Source organism: Gymnoscopelus microlampas, assembly GCF_963454915.1.
Source record: "Gymnoscopelus microlampas genome assembly, chromosome: 3".
Lineage (NCBI taxonomy): Eukaryota > Metazoa > Chordata > Actinopteri > Myctophiformes > Myctophidae > Gymnoscopelus > Gymnoscopelus microlampas.
In genome coordinates, this window is record NC_139940.1 from 39023232 (window position 1) to 39046096 (window position 22865).

The window sequence follows — 22865 nt, forward strand, 5'->3', positions numbered from 1 at the left end:
ATTGGATCTTGTTTAGTCGATACACTTTTGTATTAGCTCGTGCTCATTTGATTTTGCTATTTTGTCTCATCTGTTTAAGAAAGTAGGTAGCATATATATAACTTTTACCTTAGCGCTAGGTATACTCTTGGTTGCTTGTTTTTGCAGGAAATGCACTTAAGACTTCTGGTGATTAGTAGTTTCGTTCCCTACCTATGTTGAATACACTTATTGTAAGTCGCTTTGGATAAAAGCGTCTGCTAAATGACTGTAATGTAATGTAGCTTGGAACCTGTTGTTGAGGTTTCTTCGATATTATTCAGGACTGTATAGATCTCTAGGTGCTGATTCTTTGTGATTGCGATTGCCACAAGTGAAAGTGGATGAGGATGAGTTCTCCTGAGGTTAGGTTGTAAGGCTAACCTATTCTTCTATGTTCTGAGATGTCCGGTGAACTCTGTCTTCGTTGGGTCACGTCCGGAAGGGAGATTTGGTCTTTCACCAAACCCCTTTTTATTGTCTCCGCCAGGAGACTATTGTTTTCATTCTCGTCCTTCCGTGTGTCCACCAAGCTAACATTGGTCAAGCTTCACGTGACACGTGACAATATGTTGAAAGGGTGTGCTTTGATTGGCTAGCGAGACGCATGATGATAGAGTCCTATAAATAGGTGTGTCACTTCTTAAGATCATTTATATCTTTCGAAGTGAGGTAAGACAGGATTAATCAGGAACAATACTGGCGGAGACCTGTGCTCCGAGGAGCACATTTTCTAGTTGTCTATCCTAGGACGATCCTAGGATGATGTCACGCTGGCGCCGTGTCCATAATTGGGTATAATGCCGCGTCGTCTTGGCAACGGAACCGTTTCAGTCCGATTTCAGCCAAATTTCAGCCTGCTCATGGAGACAATCTGTTTCTTCGCCTTTGAAGATTAGTAATTGCCCTTTCCCCCTGCTGCGGCAATTTCATCATTGGCCAGCAGATTGTTTTTGTTGAAACATACCTGCCTGTACTCTGAATGAATCGGAACGGATGTTATTGCAACCAAGCATGAATACGATGGTGTTGGTTTGATGTGATGGGGGAAGGAGGAAATGAGCTGACAAAATTGGAACTGGAACACTATAACATTGAAGCTGATAAATGAATACTCTAGTGAGTGTATGTTTGTATCCCTTCTACTAATCAGACTGAATAAAATATCACAATTTCTGTAAAAAAAAAAAAAAGGTACGTTAACCACATGAATCTTTGCATCCCCAATCTTTCTTTAACCACTACAACCTTACCGTCCCTATTCATATCAAGGGCTACGATTCGGCGAAAATAGCAGATCTACAAGCTGCTAAATAGGATGATACCATCGTCCGTTGTGATGTTTGGATGTGTGCACATCTTGAGCAGACATTGCCCGACCCTATAGTCTCACTTTGTGTGTCCTCGCTGTCATCAACAACGCTGCCGTCTTCAATCAACTGTGACACCTCCAAGTTTAACCCTTTAAGAAACGGGGACGCATTGTGTCATTTTAGATTTATTTGGCTATTCAAAAATAGCAGATCTACAGTACAAGCTCATAGTGCTCGGTGCGCGGCACTCGGTGCCGCGCTATGAGCTTGTACTGTAGATCTGCTATTTTTGAAAAATTGTGAAAATCTTTCAATATATATATATTTTTTAAGTGAACATTTGTAACTCAAATCTTTGCTTCTGGGGATTCTACTTATGTTGTTATATATCAGTGGTTCTTAAACTTTTTCATGTCAAGGACCCCCCCAAAATTATATGTATTTGGCCGCGGAGGCGCGGACCCTCATCTGAAAATACATTTTTTCAGGGACCCCCCAGAAGCAAAGATTTGAGTTAAACATGTTTTCAAAGATTTGCACACATTTTCAAGATTTCTTTAAAATCTACAAGCTCATAGCCGTGCTATGAGCCTGTAGATCTTCTATTTTTGATTAGCCAAAGTACAAAATAATGGTTTAAAGTGGTTAAAATCCAAAAGGACACAGATGCGTTCCCGGTTTTAACGGATTAAAGCATAGCTTGCTCGGACGGGCACTTCTACTTGAAAAGTTTACGCCGCCAATTGGTTATTCAGTGTTCCATCAACCAGGAGATCACTTCAAATGACCCTGGCAATTGGTTTGTGTTTCAAGCATTTTTGGGCACCGTATGGTCTGTACGCTCATTTGAGGATTTCTTCCAAGCCAGCGCCCTGACATCAAATGACCAATTGCACCAAAGAAAGTAATGAGAACATGCAATTCACTAAGTCAGAGAGTAGATCGCCAAAGGACTGCCCAGGTGCTTCACTTTCAATCAGGAGAGGAGCTGTGTTGGGTTCTCGATAGCTATGGATTGACTTGAGCGATCCCACACACAACAAGGGGCACACACACTAGACTTAATCATCTCCCTGTGGCGACTGATATTGCTTTCTCTCATCCTTCCTGTTTTCTTTTGAGAGTACCATCTCCATGCGCGCAAAATGTTCAAAATGACTTGGTCACAAATATTAACTCTTTAAGACCGGGAACGCATCTGTGTGTCATTTTTTTTATTTCTTTGGGCTATTCAAAAATAGCAGATCTACAAGCTCATAGTGTGGCGCTATGAGCTTGTAGATCTGCTATTTTTGAAAAATCATGAAAAGTTGTGCAAATATTTGATTTGTTTTATTTTTTTAGGCGGACATTTGTAACTCAAATCTTTGCTTCTGGGGTTTCCTAGAACTAAATATGCCACGAATTGTCACGATTTTTCAAAAATAGCCAAAGACATCTAAAAATGACACACGCGATGCGTTCCCGGTCTTAATTGGTTAAAAAACACTAGGCTTTCACTTTCCACACCCGCCCTCTCTCTTGGGTCTCGGTCATTGATCTTGTAGATCATTTCAATTCTGAAATTACAAATGGCATGTGGTCTCTGTGGTAAGAATAGCTCCCCATGGAGAAAAGTCACCCTTGTTAAAACATCTAAAAAAAAAGAGACTTTGAAAGAAGGCTTTTTGGCATAAAACAAATCTCCACGTTCACGGTGACATCTACAGTATAAAGAGAGACTGAGCATTTATAATCTAGAACCGAGAAATGTGATTGCGAGGCAGTCCTTCTCAAACATCATTGCCAAAAAAAATGAATAATGCAAGTGCCTTGTTTGCTTGCTGTCGACGGAAGAACAACCCCTCCTGTGTGTACTGTCTGAACTTTCATCTACCAAAGCCGGTGTTTAATTGGCTTCCTTATTTACTGACACAATTCAGAAAAATTGACAAGCAGTCGGCCTCTCCACATTGGGTGCAGGATATTTGTATCCACTTAAAACTAATTCAAGTACCAGGACACACTTCTCCTACCCGTCTTTTCAAGAGCTCTGCTGCAACCCTCATTAGCCACTCCTTGTAATTGCCGTCCCTCTTGGATCCTTCAGAAAAGAGAGTGATGAAGCCTTCCATCTTTAGGGATTTTCTGCTCATTCTGTTTTCCATTTACCTCACTGTTCACTACCAAGTGACAAAGTTGCATGGTGCTTGTCGATCTGCTATTTTTGAAAAATCGAGAAAATGTGTGCAAATCTTTGAATATATTGTTTTAAAGAGAACATTTTTAACTCAAATCTTTGCTTCTGGGGGGGTCCCTGGAAGAACATATTTTGAGATGGCGGTCGGCGGCCAGATACATATAATTTTGGGGGGTCCATGACATGAAAAACTCTGACACCACTGATATAGAAACATACGTTTTTGTCAGAATACTGTTGGGATTTATAAGACATTTATGGAATCGGCTTCAGGTCTTAATGGGTTAAGGGATAGGTAGCAGACGTATACAATAACATCATTAGATATCTGTTGAATGTGAGAAGCAGAGATAAAACATCACGCCAGTCATGAAAAAGAATGACCAGAGGGGGTATATATGAAATAATGTATACATGTATAAAAAAAACATGAATGTTTACTATTGCATTTCCTCCTGGGTGAATACTGTAGGTCTTTGTAAACAGCATTTGTCACCGTTTTCTCACCGCCAAAAAGTCAATGAATCCTAATAAATTGATTGATTGAATATTTTATTAGTCAAACATGTAATCGTCCCGGGGGACTTGTTTCCATTGTGGCCCTATGCATTCAATTCATCAACATAGCATAAAAATAACCCAATAATACAATGTCATCAACAAATACAAAACATTACATGTATAAAGGATAAAAAGGCAGTGGCAGTGAATGGCACGGATCCTTTCTATGGGAAATTGCGTTTATCTCCCCTTGTGGTCTCCTGATAGATGATTTTTCTGGCCAGTTTTGAAGGAAACCTTTAATGGATGGTGTCAGGGCAGGGCACATTCTGGCAGCAGACTAGCACAATGAGTTGTAGAAATGCTAGTGGTGTATTATATTTGAAAAGCCCCAGGATGCCTTCTCCGGTCTCTTTTGGAGTGCACTTTTCCAATGCACCCGAGCCACCCCATTATGGCACAGTTCTCCGTTCTTGACCTTTCATATCCATACCGGAAGACTTTTTAGTATTCCACACACTTTATTTGCCCTTCACTGAAAAGGAAGAGTGAAATATTGAGATTTGAAGTCCATATATTCTCATAGTTTCATTTCAAGCCTTTCACCAACCACGTCCCTGAAGAAAACTGTATAAACTCTACTTGGGATTCAGATTTCGGTCCTAGCAGAAAAGGGGAAAAATTATTTGTATAAACACTACTGTACCTGGGAATGAAATTCCTGCCCCTGAATACAGCTTTTTTTCATTTGTATCACTACTTTTATGGATGCAATAATTGCTTTTTCGCTTTTCTGCATTTGGGCTTTGTGACAATTTGAACTTCAAATAACCCTCTTTCTGGCTGGTTGTCCTTTGTGTATGACGGGATGACAGGAAGTTCTTCTACATCCCTGCCGTGCCCAATTAATTAATTTACTCCTGTACTCCCGCTCATCAACTATCAATGTCAATATCTCTTTAAGAAACTGGCAGGTAAGTACACTGCTGCTTCACTGTCTCCACGGGGGATGTGATGCCACTATATTATCCCATACCTGCTGTTCAACTCTGACAGAGACGCAGGGAGCAACACGGTATAGATGTTGCTAAGGGTTACAGAGCGGGCACAATAAGGCACTCGGTCTAGGCATGAGGATGAGTTCATTGTTTTCTAGAAAGGTCATCTCTCTTTTCAGACCTCTTTCTCTTTCACTCAATGAGAAAGATACAACTAACACACTAATACAAAGGAAAGATCTCATCAGCTTGTCTCATAAAACAGCCTTTTAAGATAAGCATCCTGTTTCTAACCACTTAAAGGACAACTTTGTTTTTTTACAACAAGGTCCATTGGTAAATAGTCATGAACGCAGCCTCCGATTTCCGTGAAACTTGGAGGCGCTGTAACAGGCAGATTCACGTTTTGGCCTATAATAGGCCTATGACTATTTACCAATGGACCGAATGCCCCCGCCCCCCAGTTAAAAATCGCTAAATCATTACAAAACGATAGAAAGCAATACATGATTTTTTTTAACACTCATCTTTTAATTATTATCATTACAAACTAATACAATAACCCTTGTTGTAAAAAAAACATAGTTGTCCTTTAAGCACTAAATAATTGCAAACTTTTTATGTTCGCCTATGTCCAATGGCGTGTCCAACATTGTGATGCCCCAGTTGAAGTGGTTAACATCATCCAATAGACACACTGTCCTGCACCAAAGGCCTCACACGTGTTAGTTAGACCGAGGTGACATGTAGAGTCTCTTCTCTGTCACTGTAGCGATAGTGAGGGGCAGCTTGTTGTCATCGCACCGCCTCTCTTTCTCTTACACCAAGCCTTCACTTCAGAATTGGCCAACACTGGTCGGATGATGTGGTGGAGCGACTGAGGTTTGAGTTGGAGGTGTGTGATTGCTCGGGAGGAGTTCTTCAGGGCACGCGGTGACGACATAGACAGCTTATGCCAGGCTATTACAGATTACATCGGGTTTCTGTGAGAGGGTCAGTGTGTCCCCTCAAAAAAGGTCTAATAAGAAACCCTGGATGAACCAGGCTATCATTGCCCTCCTTAAGTGGAAGAAGAGTGGGGAACATGATGGGGTAAAGGCAGTGGACGAGGAGGAGAAACTAACCATGGCTAGAGAGACATTTATAGAGCGGAACTTGGGAACTGTCAACTGTCACACCAGAGAAGAGAGTGTGTGTGTGTGTGTGTGTGTGTGTGTGTGTGCGTGTGCGCGTGTGCGCGGGGTGGTACAGTTCAACTAGTGCTGCAGTGACTGGGACCAGTGAGAGGGCCAATAAGTTGAATCGATTCTTCAATTGGTGTGATGCAGGGGGGAGCGGCACAAACACTGTTCGGGGGTCTGGCATGAGAATAGTTAAGGCCGTTTCAGACTGGGAGTACGAGTGACGTGGGCGTTCTGGCTCGGATCAGCGGGGATTGCGCCGCGATCATTGTTGTTTTGTCCTCCTGCGCGTATAGCAGGGAAAGAAAAGCTGACCACAATCCAGTTCTTGCCGCCCGCATGGCGTGTAGGCCTGTCACAATTATTACAGAATCGTCTAATAGCAATTATTTTATATAATCCCAATTATTTTTGCATAATCGTCATAATCAATTCCATGTTAAAAGAATTACATATATTTTCCAAAAATAGTGGAAATAGCAGATCTATAAGCTCAAAACGCGTCGTAGATCTGCTATTTCCACTATCAATCTGCCCTGTGCAACTATTGTTTTCTAAAGCTAAAAGCCAAACAGAAATGTAATTTTTATTCATAATGTTCCATTCATTTTCAATGACAGACACACAATTAAATCATGAATCGCAATTATTTGAGTGATAATTAAACGTCAACTTAAATTCGTATTCATGACAGCCCTAGTGGTGTGTGCACCAAACGAGCACGAGAATTCTCACGGGAGCGCGCCCGCTTGCCTCTCCGCCCCTCAACTTCTCCTCGTGTCCCAAATAATCGCCCGTCTCTCATTGAAAATGAATGACTAAGGCGCGTCACTCGCTCCCTGTCTGAAACATCTTTTAGCCTGGTGAACCATGCCGGTCGCGTGTATTCTCATTTCCATGTTGTTAAATGTGAATTCACGCAACCGGGATGGTTTTTACCAGCTTACCGCTGCCGGAGGCAACGTTGTATAACCCAGCTTTACTGTGTCGTGGCAGGTGCTCCCAGGGGCCACTTTGTACAGCCCAGCTTACTGCTGCCAGAGGCAACGTTGTATAACCCAGCTTTACTGCTTCCGGGGGCCTCCAGGGGGCCACACGTTGTCAAGGCCGCACCGTTGCCCTGATCCGGACCAAGCTCGATACCAAAAAACAACCGTTCAGGGGTTTGGCATGAGAATAGTCACACCAAATAAACTAAATTACACACATTATGGAGTGTGACAGCAGTTTTCCAGCAGTGTTACAGCAGTGTTACAGCAGTGTTTAGCAGTTCACATGGCCATAACTCGGTGGTACCATTGCCATGATCAGCACAGTGGTGGAAAGTAACTAAGTACATTTACTCAAGTACTCAGATCTACAATGTGTCGCGAACTTGTAGATCGTTGTCATTTTACACGTTGAATGCAGATGTGCCTTGAGATTTTTGACTTGACCATTGTGTGCCTTTGGGGTACAACACGTTTGAAACCCACTGGCATGCATAGACTCACTTTCTTCTGGCCTCTCTCTCTCTCCCCCTCTTGCCTACAGACTCCTACGTGAATACTCAGCATACGCTGCCTCAGAACATCAGCCAGTTTGAGTCACAGACACTGCCTCAGGCTGCTTTTGACCAGCAAGCACTAACACAAGGTAATGTACCACCCCAACACAAGGGAGGGGGGGGGGGCAACTTTGATGATGCAGAGGGCCACTATATTTCCACACTCACTCCAGAAGGCCACATTGCATATGCTGTCGGGCAGACAGCTCCTATCTCCGAATTTTTACTTTTTTCGTAAATTAATGGCGTACTTTACCATTCTATGTCACACAAAAGTAGCAAAAATAGTGGATCTACAAGCTCAAGTTGTAGATCTGCTATTTTTGCTATTTTTGAATTGGAATCCTGAAAAGTAAAATTTGTATTTAAAGGTAGGGTAAGTGATTTTCTTTGGTTCAAATAAGTGTTAAATAGCTCTATATTCTGATAGTACTCATTGCTATAGAGTGTTTGTTCAGTAAAAGGAGTCTTCTTGTCTCTCCAGCTCTTTATAAAACAGAAAATGCATTTTCGTTTCAGTTTCAGTTTCATTTCAGATTTTACCCAATCAGGATAGAGAACTCAATCAGGATACAGATTAAACAAGTGAAATTGGAAGTGATGACACTAAGAAATGAGCAGGCAAAATTTGAACTGGAACACCTACCGGAAAATGTATTTTCTGTTTATTAAAGAGCTGGAGAGATGGGGACACTCCTGTTACTGAACAAACACTCTATAGCAATGATTACTATCAGAATATAGTGCTTTAACCTTTTAACAAAATACTTTTTGTTTTAACCAAAAAATATCACTTACCCTACCTTTAATTTCAAATGCATTTAGTTATACTTTTGTTAACTTTATGAACTCAAATACAAATACATTGGATGTAAAAAAAGACTATAGAATTGTAATACTAGTCATTAAGCTACTAATATAGACTGAAGTACGGTAATTAAAGCGGGTCATGTTTGGAATAGTAACAGCTGAAATCAATAATATATCAGTATTCTGATATTAACCTGCAGACCGCATTAAGTGAAGGTGGGGGCCGGGCCGCCAGTTGCCCATGTATGCCCTAGAACAGGGGTTTTCAACTGATTTTGACCCAGGGACCACCATCCTGACTAAGAGCAACCTGGGTACCACCACTATTGTGCGTGGTGGGTCTATCATAGACCCACCCCACAAAATAGTGGTGGGGGGTTCATGCACCACAGGGAGCTGGAGAAAATAGCTATAATATCAATATAATATCTAATAAAATACAGTGATTTTATTTGAATATGATGGAATATGATTAAGGATTACTGTGATTATGGTAAGCTCACATTTCATATCACACACACCATACAGTAAGATCTCAATGCATGGCCAGGGAACACCTGCAATACCACCACCGGTTGAAAACCCCTCCCCTAGAACAACATATTCTGATGGGGGTCGGCGGCCAAAACCATAATTTTGGGGGTCCAGTTTGAGCACCACTGACATAGCAACAATAGTTTTTCAGAAAAAAGTGAAGACATTTGTTAGTAGTTACACCCAACTGCCTTTGCAGTGCCTTTTGTCAGCTAGTTCGGGAGGTAACAGGGGGTGCACAGCCAACAAAAAGTTGGGAACCGCTGCTCTAGGCACCTTTTCTATCACCCGTCCCAAGGATGGGAATTGACTGGAGCTGCTCCCATAGCAGCACAGTCAGCAACCAAGCTCCTGTCAAATTGTTGTTGTTGATGTTTCTTCTGTTTGATGTCGGTGGAAAATGCTTCCAGGGAAATCTTTGTTGTACGAACGGAGAGCCATCACTCACTAATTATATACACTGGCGTGTGTGTGTGTGCGTGTGCGTGTGTGTGTGTTATCACAACGCTGAAAAACTTTTGAAGGAAACTGTTGTAGTAAGAACAGAGATCCGACCCTCACTAATTATACACACTGGGCAGTAGTAGATGTCCTGCTATTACTGCTTATGTTCTCTTAGAGTCGTCATTAGTGTCAGCTGGCAGCATACTGTATCTCTTATTTAATGGCTGGTTGGTGCTGAAAGCCATTCCAAATCAATATAGACTCTCCTCTTTGTATGTGGGTGGTCCTGGTTTCCTGGTTGTTATACTTGCTGTGTGATGCCAGACGACATAATAAACTTAAATTGTCAATTAGGTCTGACACTTTTCAAGCCGTATTTCAACTGCATGGAGGGTTTTTGCTGATCGTTACTTTTTAAATACAGCTTTTTGCTGAGTTGGTTGGTTTACCTTTGGCACCCATGAGCTGTTTTCTTCCTCGAGGGCAACTTTGGGTCAGGGCTTCTTCATGAGTTCTTATCCCGGCTTCCAAAACTTCTCTTAACATTTTACCTTGCAGTGTGGATATCTTGTAGTCATAAAAACTATAATTATTATGCCTTATTATGCCATCTGCTTTAACCCATTAAAACCGTGAACGCATCTGTGTTTATACTTTGGCTATTCAAAAATAGCAGCTATACAAGCTCACTATGAGCTTGCAGATCTGGTATTTTAGATTTTTTTTTAAATGTGTGCAAATCTTTGGATATATATATTCTTAAAGCACTTTTTTAAACTCAAATCTTTGCTTCTGGGGTGTCCCTGGTACGAAATATTTTCAGATGGGGGTCCGCGGCCAAATACATAACTCTGGAGGTCTTTGACATGAAAAAGTTTGAGCACCACTGATATAGAAACTTAAGTTAGAATTTAGAAGACATTTTGTAGAATCAGAACCTCAGGCCTTAATGGGTTAAAAACTAATGATGTATTTAATGAAGTGACGGTAATAAATCATCAAATCATCATTTTGTCACCCTCTCTCACTTGTAAGTCACTCTGGATGAGAGCGTCTGCTAAAATGCCTAAAGTGTAAATCTGTCCAGAGATGACGAGCACAGTCTCACACAAATGAATATTACAGCCTTCTAGCATTTAGGGTAATTCTATTTTTTTTTTGTTTTTCAATACAGGCTTCACCATCAATGAAGGCTACACACAGCCACAGTTCTCCAACGTCCAGCAGCTCCAGGACTCCAGCACATTGGAGTCTCAGGCCCTGTCCTCCAGCTACCATTCCCAGAACCTTTTACATGTACAGAGTGCCGAGGTGGTGAGTTCTGGTTCAGCGACGTCTTTTCCCTCCAGCCATCGTTTTAGTGCTCTCTCTACTACATTTAAGCTAGACGTGGCCATTGCTTTAGCTCTCTCCACATTTAAGCTAGACGTGGCCATTGTTTTAGCTCTCTCCACATTTAAGCTAGACGTGGCCATTGTTTTAGCACTCTCTAGATTTAAGCTAGACGTGGCCATTGTTTATGCGCTCTCCACTTTTAAGCTAGACGTGGCCATTATATTATTGCTCTCCACCTTTAAGCTAGCCCTGGCCATTGCTTTAGCTCTCTCCACTTCTAAGGTAGACGTGGCCATTATATTATTGCTCTCCACCTTTAAGCTAGCCCTGGCCATTGCTTTAGCTCTCTCCACTTCTAAGGTAGACGTGGCCATTGTATTAGTGCTCTCCACCTTTAAGCTAGCCCTGGCCATTGCTTTAGCTCTCTCCACTTATAAGGTAGACGTGGCCATTGTATTAGTGCTCTCCACCTTTAAGCTAGCCGTGGCCTTTGCTTTAGCTCTCCACTTTTAAGCTGGCCGTGACCATTGATTTAGCTCTCTCCACTTTTAAGCTGGCCGTGGCCATTGTTTTAGCTCTCTCCACGTTTGAGCTAGCAGTGGTAGAAGAAATGGAGATGTGTCATACTGTGTTGTTACCCAGCAAAGACATTTGAACATTTGCACATCACAATTGCAATTTTGCGTCTTTGTCAAACTAGACGAGTGGCCTCCTTCAAGAGAACAGCCAGAGTGAGTTACAGCTCACTGCAGAGACGCAGGACTTCCAGGATGACACTGAAGACAACACCAAGAGAGCATACAGGTTATCTTTGTGTGTGTGTGTGTGTGTGTGTGTGTGTGTGTGTGTGTGTGTGTGTGTGTGTGTGTGTGTGTGTGTGTGTGTGTGTGTGTGTGTGTGTGTGTGTGTGTGTGTGTGTGTGTGTGTGTGTGTGTGTGTGTGTGTGTGTGTGAGCGCGCCTGCGTGCGCATGCTTGTACATGTCACTCATTGGGTACGCATTCTGTCACCAAAACAACCCATCCTCTCTGCAATGTTTTGTTTTTCAAACTTGAGAAAGCAGATTAAGTTGGACCGGGGCAGCTTCCCAAACTCTAGTTCTCGATAATGTTATCTGGGTTTCATCCCGCTGCTTTTCTCGAATCTGTGGTCAGAGAGCAATACAATTTCAGAGAGACAAAAGGGAGAAGATAAAGCCGCTCTTGTGGCTTCCCGGTGCGGAGCCGTGGAGATTGCTCGCTAGGTAGAGTCAATGAAATGAGTCAAAGAAAAACTCATTTTATTTTGTTTATCTCTCTGTTTTCAGACAAGTTCGGAATGTTCCTTTTAATGCCTCAGAGTTGTCATTGTCACCTTCAGATATTAATGACATGAACCCTATAGTGTCCCCCATTCAAACATTCAGCGAAAATATCAGATTTACAAGCTCACAACGTGTCACAATGTGAAGTTAGACAACAAGGCAAACGGTTCCGCCCTCTGGCAGGTAGTGTGTTCTTTTAGATGTGACTCACAGAGTGTAACCGTTCAGACTGTGAGAGGAGTTCTTCTGTGTGATTGATGATGCTGTCCATGACAGCAGCACAGTCCATCCATCCATCTTGCTTTAATGGGCAGGCTAGTCTCACGTGGCCAACCTTACAATCTCATTCCACTTCAAGATGAAGCTCTGCAGGAACTCTCTCTCATCTCATTTGAAACAGTGGATTGACTGAGCGAGCAGCTCAACACTCTGGGGGCATCATGGCCAAACTAACTGTGATTGAGTGGTGATGGGGCCATAATCCCTCTTTGTGTTTTTCGGGAACCGGTTTGCGAACCCAAAATTAAGATTGAACAATTTATATCTGTCAGCTAAATTGGAAGAGAAGTGTATTAAAACGTTGCCTGAGGCACAGTATGTGCACTGCACAATAAAAAAAAAAAGCGTGACACATAAACAGCTTTTGTTTGCGTAATGTTACTTGCTGCAGTCGCCATGTTGTTTCACTGAGTAGTAGTTTGATGTGGACAGAATCAGAATCAGCTTTATTGTCATCACAGGTTTACAGAAGTAAAAAAGCGTGTCCTCTCCTCCGCGTCATCAGTGCCCATACCCTAGGTGGGGTTTGGAAAGGGCCTTTCTGTGTGGAGTTTGCATGTTCTCCCCGTGTCTCCTAGGGTAGGTACCCTCACAAAAAACATGCCGTAATCCTGGTCTATACCGCCTCCCCCTGGTCAGCCAGGGTGCCTGATGGAGGGGAAAGGAACTGGTTGCAATAACGTGTTTCTTCCACGCGCTACGTCCTACAGGGGATAAGAAGTGACTTGTTAGCTCTCATGCATTGAAGGAGGCATGAGCTGGGCTCTCCCTAGGCTGGCAGAGGGAGTGTAGCGCCGAAGATTACTTAGACAATTGGCACTAGGTGTAAAAGATTGGGTTTCAAAATCGCGGGATAAAAAAAAATGGGTGAAATTTGTTTTCATGCAAGTTCTATTGTATTGTTATTTCCATAGAAAAAAAATAAAGGGAAGAAGAAAAAGGTGGTGGGGGGGAGGGAAGAGGGAAAAGAATCTACATTCACTTCTATTCACTTATCGCTTCAATGCTCCCCAGGCTTTTTTTCTGAGCAAGCTAGTCTGCGATCTGAAGTTATGGCCAGGCTAATGTATTTGAGGAAATGCTGAATAATATAATAGGTCAACTATACTTATTCACTCTTGAAGATTCAAGATTGCTTTATTCGTCATTTTTTTCCCATTCCTCTGCAAGCAGCGTCAGGAAAAGAACATTCTATTATGTTTCTCCTAAAAAGACACCAAAAATGTATGAAAGAATAAATAAATAATTTGGTGACCTTTTTGTTGGGCTGGACTTGCTTTTCAAATGAAGCTACCTGAGATTAACAGAACCCTGTTGCTGTTACATTCATTTATTTTCCCAGTCTGCTTTCTAAGTCAACCCCCTTGTCCATGTGACAACAAACCGCTGGCTGAAGCCTGATTTGTGCTTTAGATTGGCTATTTTCCGTGTGCAACCGACAGTGGGAGAAAAAGTACTCAAATGTTTTACTTAAGTAAAAGTATCAATACTGCAATGTAGAAGTACTCTGTTACAAGTAAAAGTACAAAAGTATTAGTATCAAAATGTACTTAAAGTACCAAAAGTAAAAGTACTAAAATGTTTGAAAATAGCAGATCTACAAGCTTACAAGCTTGTAGATCTGCTATCTTTATATATTGCCAAGGCATAAAATAGGGCTAAAGTGGTTAATATATGTTTTATAACGTCACAATTTATATCTGCAAAGTAACTTGTAACTAAAGTTTTCAAATAATTGTAGTGGAGTAAAAAGTACAATATTTGGATCTGAGATGTAGCGGAGTAGAAGCAAAAGTATTGGTAACTAAGTACATGTACTTAGTTACTTTCCACCTCTGCCGACTGTAACTCAAGCTTAGCTATCCTCTGATGCATGTTTCCTCATCAGGTGCACCTGGTGCGCCAAGGCCTTCAGGAAATCCAGCCACCTGAAGCAGCACATGCGCTCCCACACCGGAGAGAAGCCCTACAGGTGTACTCTCTGTTACCGGGCCTTTGTCTCAGCCGGGGTGCTGAAGTCCCACCTCAACACTCACACAGGTGAGATGATCATGTGAAATATAGCTGCATCGGTGGCCTTTTTAACCCATTGAGACCTGAAGCCGATTCTACATGTCTCCTAAATCTCAACAGTATTCTGAAAAACGTATGTTTCTATATCAATGGTTCTCAAACTTTTTCATGTCAAGAACCCCCAAAATTATATGTATTTGGCCGCGGACCCCCATCAAAATATTTTGTTCCAGGGACCCCCCAGAAGCAAAGATTTGAGTTAAAAATGTTCGCTTTAAACATTTTGCAGATAAAGATTTGCACACATTTTCACGATTTCTCAAAAATAGCTGATCTACAAGCTCATAGCGCAGCACTCTGTGCCGCGCTATGAGCTTGTATATCTGCTATTTTTGAATAGCCCAAAGTGTAAAATAATGCTTTTTAGCTCAAATCTAAAAATGACACAGTTCCAGGTCTTAATGGGTTAATATAGGTTCCATCTTCACTATTAGCCAATGCATCCTCTCCATGACCTGCGCTTCAGCTAAGATGATGAACGTCTAGCTTCTGACACGTTGTTGACCCGTTAAAACGGGGAACGCCATCTGTGTAATCACTTAAAGCATTAATTTATACTTTGGCTGTTCAAAAATAGCAGATCTACAAGCTCATAGCTCTATGAGCTTGTAGATCTGCTAACATTTGTGCAAATATTTGAATATATATGTTTTTTAAAGCGAACATTTGTAACTCAAATCTTTGCTTCGGGAGATTCTTCAAATGTCTTCTAAGTCCAAAAAAAAAAAAAAATTCACGTCAAGGACCCCCAAAATTATATGTATTTGGCAGCGGACTCCCATCTAAAAATATGTTGTTCCAGGGACCCCCCAGAAGCAAAGATTTGAGTAAAAAAATGAAACAGATCTACAAGCTCACAGTGCGGCACGCGGTGCCGCACTGTGAGCTTGTAGATATACTATTTTTGAACAGCCAAATAAATCTAAAATGACACAGATGCGTTCCTGGTCTTAATGGTTTAAGAGACTCTGGACATAAATATTCACCAAAGCGGCCAAAGCATTTACTTGTAATAATGTACATCACACAGTCCCTGAACACACACTTGAATCTCCGTATGCTAAAGTTCATGTTTCAAGAACAATGTAAAGTAATGGTGTTTCGCTGTTTGAAACCACACAAGTCCTAGCTTTTGTCTCCTCCCCCATTTCCTGACCTTCACCCAATAGGAGTGAAGCCCTACAGGTGTAACGTCTGTGACGCCACGTTCACCACCAACCGCAGTCTCAACCGACACGTGATGATCCACGTCAAGACCTTCAAGTGCCCGGTGTGTGACGAGAGCTTCAGGACCAGCCTGCTGTATCGAAAACACATGAGCAAGTCGCATGCCGTGGTGGAGAGAGGTACGAAACACAAACCACTACTCTAGAACTTTAACCCATTGAGACCTGAAGCCGATTCTACATGTCTCCTAAATCCCAACAGTTTTCTGAAAAACGTATTTTTCTATATCAGTGGTGCTCAATCTTTTTCATGTCAAGGACCCCCAAAATTATATGTATTTGACAGCGGACCCCCATCAAAATATTTTGTTCCAGGGACCCCCAGAAGCAAAGATTTTAGTTACAAATGTTCGCTTTAAAAGTATATTCAAAGATTTGCACACATTTTCACGATTTCTCAAAAATAGCAGATCTACAAGCACGTAGCGCGGCACTCGGTGCCGCGCTATGAGCTTGTAGATCTGCTATTTTTGAATAGCTAAAGTGTAAAATAATGCTTTTTAGCTCAACTCTTAAAATGACACAGTTCCAGGTCTTAATGGGTTAATTATAAGCAGTGGTGGAAAAAGTAAAACATTTTTTTAAAAGTACAGGTTTGTAAAAGTACAAACGTATTGGTTTCAAAATGTACTTAAAGTACCAAAAGTAGAAAGTATTCGTTATGCAAAATGTCCCAATGCGTCACGATGCGGCACATTGTGAGCTTGTAGATCGGCTATTTTCAAAAGATTTTTATACATTTTATACATTTGAAAACGGAACATTTTGCATATTGAGTACTTTCTACTTTTGGTACTCTAAGTACATTTTGACACCAATACTTTTGTACTTTTATACTCAAGTAAATGTTGAATTCTTACTTGTAACAGAGTTCTTCTACATTGCAGTATTGATACTTTTACTTAAGTCAAAAAAAATGTTTCTTTATATATAATATACTTTTTCAACCACTGCTTTTAGCCTTTCTTTCTTTTCACCAAAGAACATTGTCTCAGTTTTGTCTTTTTAGCGGTGCCAACCGCTCTATACGTGGCTTTGACTCGGTGTCTGTGTGTGTGTCTGTGTGTCTGTCTGTGTGTCCGTGTGTCCGTGTGTATGAGCCTGGGATGAGCACGGCAAAGAAGCAACACATACAAACACACACACACACACACACACACACACACACACACACACACACACACACACACACACACACACACGGACTTGGAGATTGCCTATGCCATCTCTCCTCTCATTTGCCACACGTGCCACCGGTTATCAAAGAGGGGTCCAGGGACCCCCAGAGACTGTCTGTGTGTCTGTCTGTGTGTCCGTGTGTCCGTGTGTATGAGCCTGGGATGAGCACGGCAAAGAAGCAACACATACAAACACACGCACACACGCACACACACACACACACACACACACACACACACACACACAGACTTGGAGATTGCCTATGCCATCTCTCCTCTCATTTGCCACACGTGCCACCGGTTATCAAAGGTTACCAGAGACGTCCGCCCGTATGAGCACGGGATGAGCACGGGATTTTAAACAGCTATAACTCCAGTTTGCAGCATGCCACCAAGTCCAAATTTGGTATGTGGACTTAGACCACCAATACGGGCCGAGCATGAATTGCTCAGGCCCCGCCCCCTCTGTCTTCCCATTGGCTGGCCTTTAAACAGCCATAACTCAAGTGCGCAGCATGCTACGGAGTACAAATTTTGGACATGGACTAAAACCACCAATAGGGACAAACTGTCATTACTTAAGCCCCGCCCCCTCTGTCTGCCCATTGGCTGGGCTTTAAACAGCCATTATTCCAGTTTGCAGCATGCTACCAAGTACAAATTTGGTAAGTGGACTCAGACCACCAATAGGGACGAACTGAAATGAGTTAAGCCCCGCCCCAAAGGCACCGCTTCCTTCACACAGGGTGTGATTTTATATGGGACCATAGTCATAGTCACTGTAAAAGAGTTGTATAAATGTACAGTAAGTGTCACGTGCATCATTATGGTAAGCAACGGTGTTATTTAGCATAATTATTACCAAGGGAGATAAAACAGTCCCTGTATTGAAGATTTGAACCAATTTAGGACCGTGCCAGTGCTGTGTCCTTTGGGATTGCAATTTGGCCAGAACAGATTTAGACAAATGACTTTTAGAACATCTGTGCTGTGATGGAGCCAAAATCCATATTGAAGTTTTCAAAGTAGACATTTGAGGTTAAAATGTTACGCTACTTTGGTGGAATACAAACTTTGATGATTTTACTTATGAAGGTGTAGTAACGACGGGTTTTGGCTATGTTAATAACTTTTCAATTATGAAAAGGGGGGGCGGAGCTAGTAACCCAAATGAAGGGGAAAGGAATGAATAATTAATACATGTATATAAATTCATATAAATTGATTTAGACTTCTGATAAACTATATAAACAATAAATAATTCAAATGCCAGGGACATTAGCTGATTTAGTGAGCCAACCTGTTGATGAGTTCAGCCATAGATGTGCATGTGCCAACATACGGTCAGGATGAGATCCACAATTCCACATGTTGGCCTGTTCCCACAATGTTGGCCTGTTCCTGTCCCTGTGGGCTTGGTTAGTTGAAGTACAGATGGACAGTGTTCTTACCTCATCGACATTAGTAGGGCTCAGCGCCCGGTGAAGGTTCTGCGCTGAAATCTCATTTGGAACCATATCCCTTAATCATCATGGATGGACTTTGTGGTGACAGTGGAGATTACACCAGCTGTGGATAGATTGTAGGCTTGCTTCCAAAGGCGGTTTGTCTGTTATCCTGGAGGTACCGTTTCCTCCCACACCAAAATGTTCAGTTCAGTTAAATGTTATTGTTACGTGTGTATTATAGAGTACCGAACTCCTTTCTCTATGGAAAAATAACATTGGGTCATCTTAGAATCGTCTCATATAAGAATTGTGGTCCAAAAATAAACAAACTGTCCAGGCGATATTGTCAGGGAGGTGGCTCTACGATAGTCACTCACTCATATTTGATAGTCAGACTCTCAGCAAAAAGTCTTAAGAAACAGTTGGTACTCACAAGATCATTTGTCTTAGAATCTTTTTTTGTCTGAGACCGCTGCTGTGGTAAATAAAAAAAAATCAAAGAAAAATGACCTTATGAGTACGGATAGGTACACAGTACACACTCACAAGGTAATTTGTCTTAGAAATGTTTTAATTTACCGCAGCAGTGGCCTCAGACTAACTGACGTGTTTCGGCTACTCAGGCCTTCATGCTGACGAAGGCCTGAGTAGCCGAAACGGGTGCCATTTGTCTGAGACCGCTGCTGTGGTAAATTAAAAACTCCAAAGACAAATCACCTCGTGAGTACGGACAGGTACACACTCCTGCCATTGCCCTTGACCTTAAAGGTACTGGCATTACAATTGGAGTTGGTCCCCTGGTGCCGTAGTGCAGTAGGATGGATCAAATGCACAGGACAACAGGATAACAACGTATAACGTATTAGCCCTGTACTCATGGACAAAATTTACTATTTATGATTCTTTATCACTTATTTTTTACACAATCATAATTTACACTTGTTCCCCACAGTCGTAGGTCGCGATGGTGAAGACGTTGGTGGTGGTGATGACGATGATGATGACGACGAGGAGGAGGGGGAACAGAGGGCGCCGAAGAGAAGAAGTTTGGAGATTATAACTTTTACAGAGGAGCAGGCGGCCATGTTGGCCAAGGACCCCGGCAAGGAGGCCTCGGTGTCGGAGCGGGTGCTGTCCCAGTCCGCGGCCGAGAGGGATCGGATCAGTGAGATCAAGGACAAGGACGTGGAGATGGAGACGGAGCCCAAGTTTGCCAACTGCTGCAATTTCTGCCCAAAGAGCTTCAAAAAGCCCAGCGACCTTGTAAGGTAAATAAATGTAATTTTCTGTTCTTTAGCCCTAGCTAGTGGGCGGGGCTCTGAGGAAAACCCTCTGGCTGGATCGCCATGGAATTTTGCTATGCACCTTCATGAACACCAGAGGTCATCCTCTGGTGTTGATTTAGGTCAGTGGTTCTCAACCTGCGGGCCGGGGACCACAGGTTGGGCTGTGAGGGTACAGGGCAGCTCAAACATGAGCTGCCCTGTACCCGACCCGACCCAACCCGGGCCGAAAATGGATGCTTATTAGTCGGGCCGATCCTCGGGTTCCGCAAATTCTTTTTTTTATAAATAAATAAATCTATTGCCCCCAAAAAAAGACATTTCAACTGCCCCTAGCGGCCGAACGGTATGGCCGACGGAAATGTCAGTGGATGCGTTGGATGCAGCTCAAAGTTAACTTTACTCAGGTAGTTCGTCGCCATCCGACCTTCCTAGCCTGTGTTAGCAAAAAAAAACTGCTGAAAATGGCCAAAACTCAAACATCGGAAATCGATAAAAAACATTATCTCTGGAACGGAAGGTCCAACCTGCCTGTGACTTTGAGGACACTAAGCACCTAGGCCCGATGAGAACTCTTAGTGTCAGTGCCCACTATAAGGCCAAACTTTCCACTCACACACAAGAACATCTATAGGCCTCCCAAATCAAAATCTATAGATTGCCAAGAAACCTGCTGAGCACATTGTTCCCTGAAGTTAAACCCTATCTATCCTTAGTGTCACCTTTAGGCCAAGTTCCCAGTTGGGTGTCAGGAGGAGCCGCACAGAAGCTGGCGGCTGTTAGCCGAGCTTTTAGACTCTTGTTCTTGTTATAGGCTGATTTGCCCCGTTGTGTGTTGTTAGGTTGACCCTGCTGCCTCAGCACTTGGACTCTTATTTGATGACGGTTGAAATTCTTTTTTAGGAATAACCCCTTGAGATTTTCGAGGGGGTCCTACGTTTGTTTTATTTACTTATAGGTGTCACAAATACATTTTCTGTCAAAAAGAGGTGTCCTGTCAGAGCTCCAGCTCTCTCTTGCGAGTCTCTTCCCACAAGCAGTTTTCAGCCTGCCGTCAGCTTTAATATCCTGACTTGCCCCTCAGCACTGGCCCCAGGCTCTGATTAATCCATTAAGGCCGGGAACGTATCTGTGTAATTCTATGGGCTACTCAAAAATAGCAGATCTACAAGCTCATAGCGCGGCACCGAGTGCCGCGCTATGAGCTTGTAGATCTGCTATTTTTGAAAAATCATGAAAATGTGTGCAAATCTTGAATATATATTCAACAAAACTCGTCTAAATCCTAACCGTTAAAAAAAAAACGTATGTTGCTGTATCAGTGGTTCTCAAACTTCTTCATGTCAACGACCCCCAAAATTATATGTATTTGGCCGCGGACCCCCATCTCAAAATATTATGTTCCAGGGACCCCCCACAAGCAAAGATTTGAGTTACAAATGTACAAAAAAAAATCTTGATTTTTCAAAAATAGCAGATCTACACGCTCATAGTGCGGCACTCGGTGCCGCACTATGAGCTTGTGTATCTGCTAAATTTTGAATAGCCAGAAGTATAAAATAATGGTTTAAGTGGTGGTTGCACAGATGCGTTCCCGGTTTGAATGGGTTAACAGGCAGTAAAGTACCTTACATTTGGCCTTTCTGTCTACAGGAAATCACTCGTCTCTCCCACTCCCTCGCGTTCTCTGTCTCGCTCGCCCGTACCCTGTGGAGAAGCTAATAAGAGAGGCTCCAGCTCTAACCTCTCAGAGCAGCTCGCGTACAGAGTCTATAAGGATTATGTTGGCAGTTGGCACAGCAACACGCCAACTTACTGTACTGGCTAGTGAGACTGGAGGGGTTGAGGTTTCACCCCTGGGAAACAGATCTTTGAATGCACTGACAAATGACTTGCTCTTTTTGCCCTTTTTTTTGTCACTGGAATAATCTCTTAACCCGTTAAGACCGGGCGGGAATGCATCTGTGTCATTTTAGATTTCTTTGGCTATTCAAAAATAGCAGATCTATAAGCTCACGCTATGAGCTTGTAGATCTGCTATTTTTGAAAAATCATGATTTTTTTTGCAAATCTTTGAATATATATATTTTTAAAGCGAACATTTGTAACTCAAATCATTGCTTCTGGTGATTCTACAAATGTCTTCTAAATCAGTTTTTTGAAAAAACGTATGCTGCTATAATCAGTGGTTCTCAAATGTCAAGGGCCCCCTAAATGATGTGTATTTGGCCGCGGACCTCATCTCAAAATACGTTGTTCCAGGGACCCCCCAGAAGCAAAGATTCTAGTAAAAAATGTTGCCTTTAAAAAATACATATTTTCTATATACTGTATAGCAGGTCTACAAGCTCATAGCGTGGCGCTATGAGCTTGTAGACCTGCTATTTTTGAATAGCCAAAGTATAAAATAATGGTTACAGTGGTTACACAGATGTGTTCCCGGTTTTAATGGGTTAAGATGCAAATATTTCCTGGCTTTGCAAAGTATTTGTGGAAAGTAAACTGAAAAAGTTTTTTACTTGGATACCTTGGACAGCATGCAGCTATGCGGATGACAGTTGATGAAGCTTTGTTTGCGGGAATGGATCATTGATTTTTCTCACATATCTTCTGTTCCTCACATTTGGCTGAGCTGATTCTTTAGATGTGACAGTCACAAAATCCTTTTAACGGGTGATGTCTCACACAATCTTTTCTCAGGTTGATTCAAATTGGACAGATTGCATTCTGATTAGGTGGAGACTCATTTTCTCTTCTCACCTAGACGCTCACAATGTGCCCCTCACACGCTCACAATGTGAATCTACCATACGAATGAACAATTCCAAATGCAAGTGCTCAGATGAGAGACCAATTTTGATCGATCAAAACTGTCCAATTTGAAGGACTCTTTCCACAAGAAGACCACAAGACGTCCAGTGAATACTGATGTCTGACTGTCTGTTAGAAACTATAGCGTTTTTTTGAAGGAAGACGGACTCTCACTGCTTCCTTAGTGGAACAAAACACTGTTCTTGTTTTATCATATATATATATATATCATATGCAACCATGAATGTGTTTACCACATTACATAGTTTGTTTTGGGGAAATAACTATGCCCCTTCAAATTTAAGGGGGGACATTGCTTTATTGATTAAATTGGCATATTTAAGGGATAGTTAAAGGCATAAAAAATACTTATTTGTCGCATTCCTAAGCCAATAATTTGATGACC

General features: G+C 42.1%; 1 protein-coding gene across 1 annotated transcript in view; it reads left to right on the plus strand.

Moving 5' to 3' along the window:
• Window positions 1-22865, plus strand: part of znf236 (zinc finger protein 236) — a 122813-nt gene that overhangs the window by 39832 nt on the left and 60116 nt on the right. Inside the window, exons 13-18 of the mRNA XM_084052943.1 lie at window positions 7724-7825; window positions 10699-10838; window positions 11560-11663; window positions 14329-14480; window positions 15683-15859; window positions 19318-19633. Of these exons, the coding sequence (XP_083909069.1) occupies window positions 7724-7825; window positions 10699-10838; window positions 11560-11663; window positions 14329-14480; window positions 15683-15859; window positions 19318-19633 (991 nt within the window). The remainder of the gene's footprint in view (window positions 1-7723; window positions 7826-10698; window positions 10839-11559; window positions 11664-14328; window positions 14481-15682; window positions 15860-19317; window positions 19634-22865) is intronic.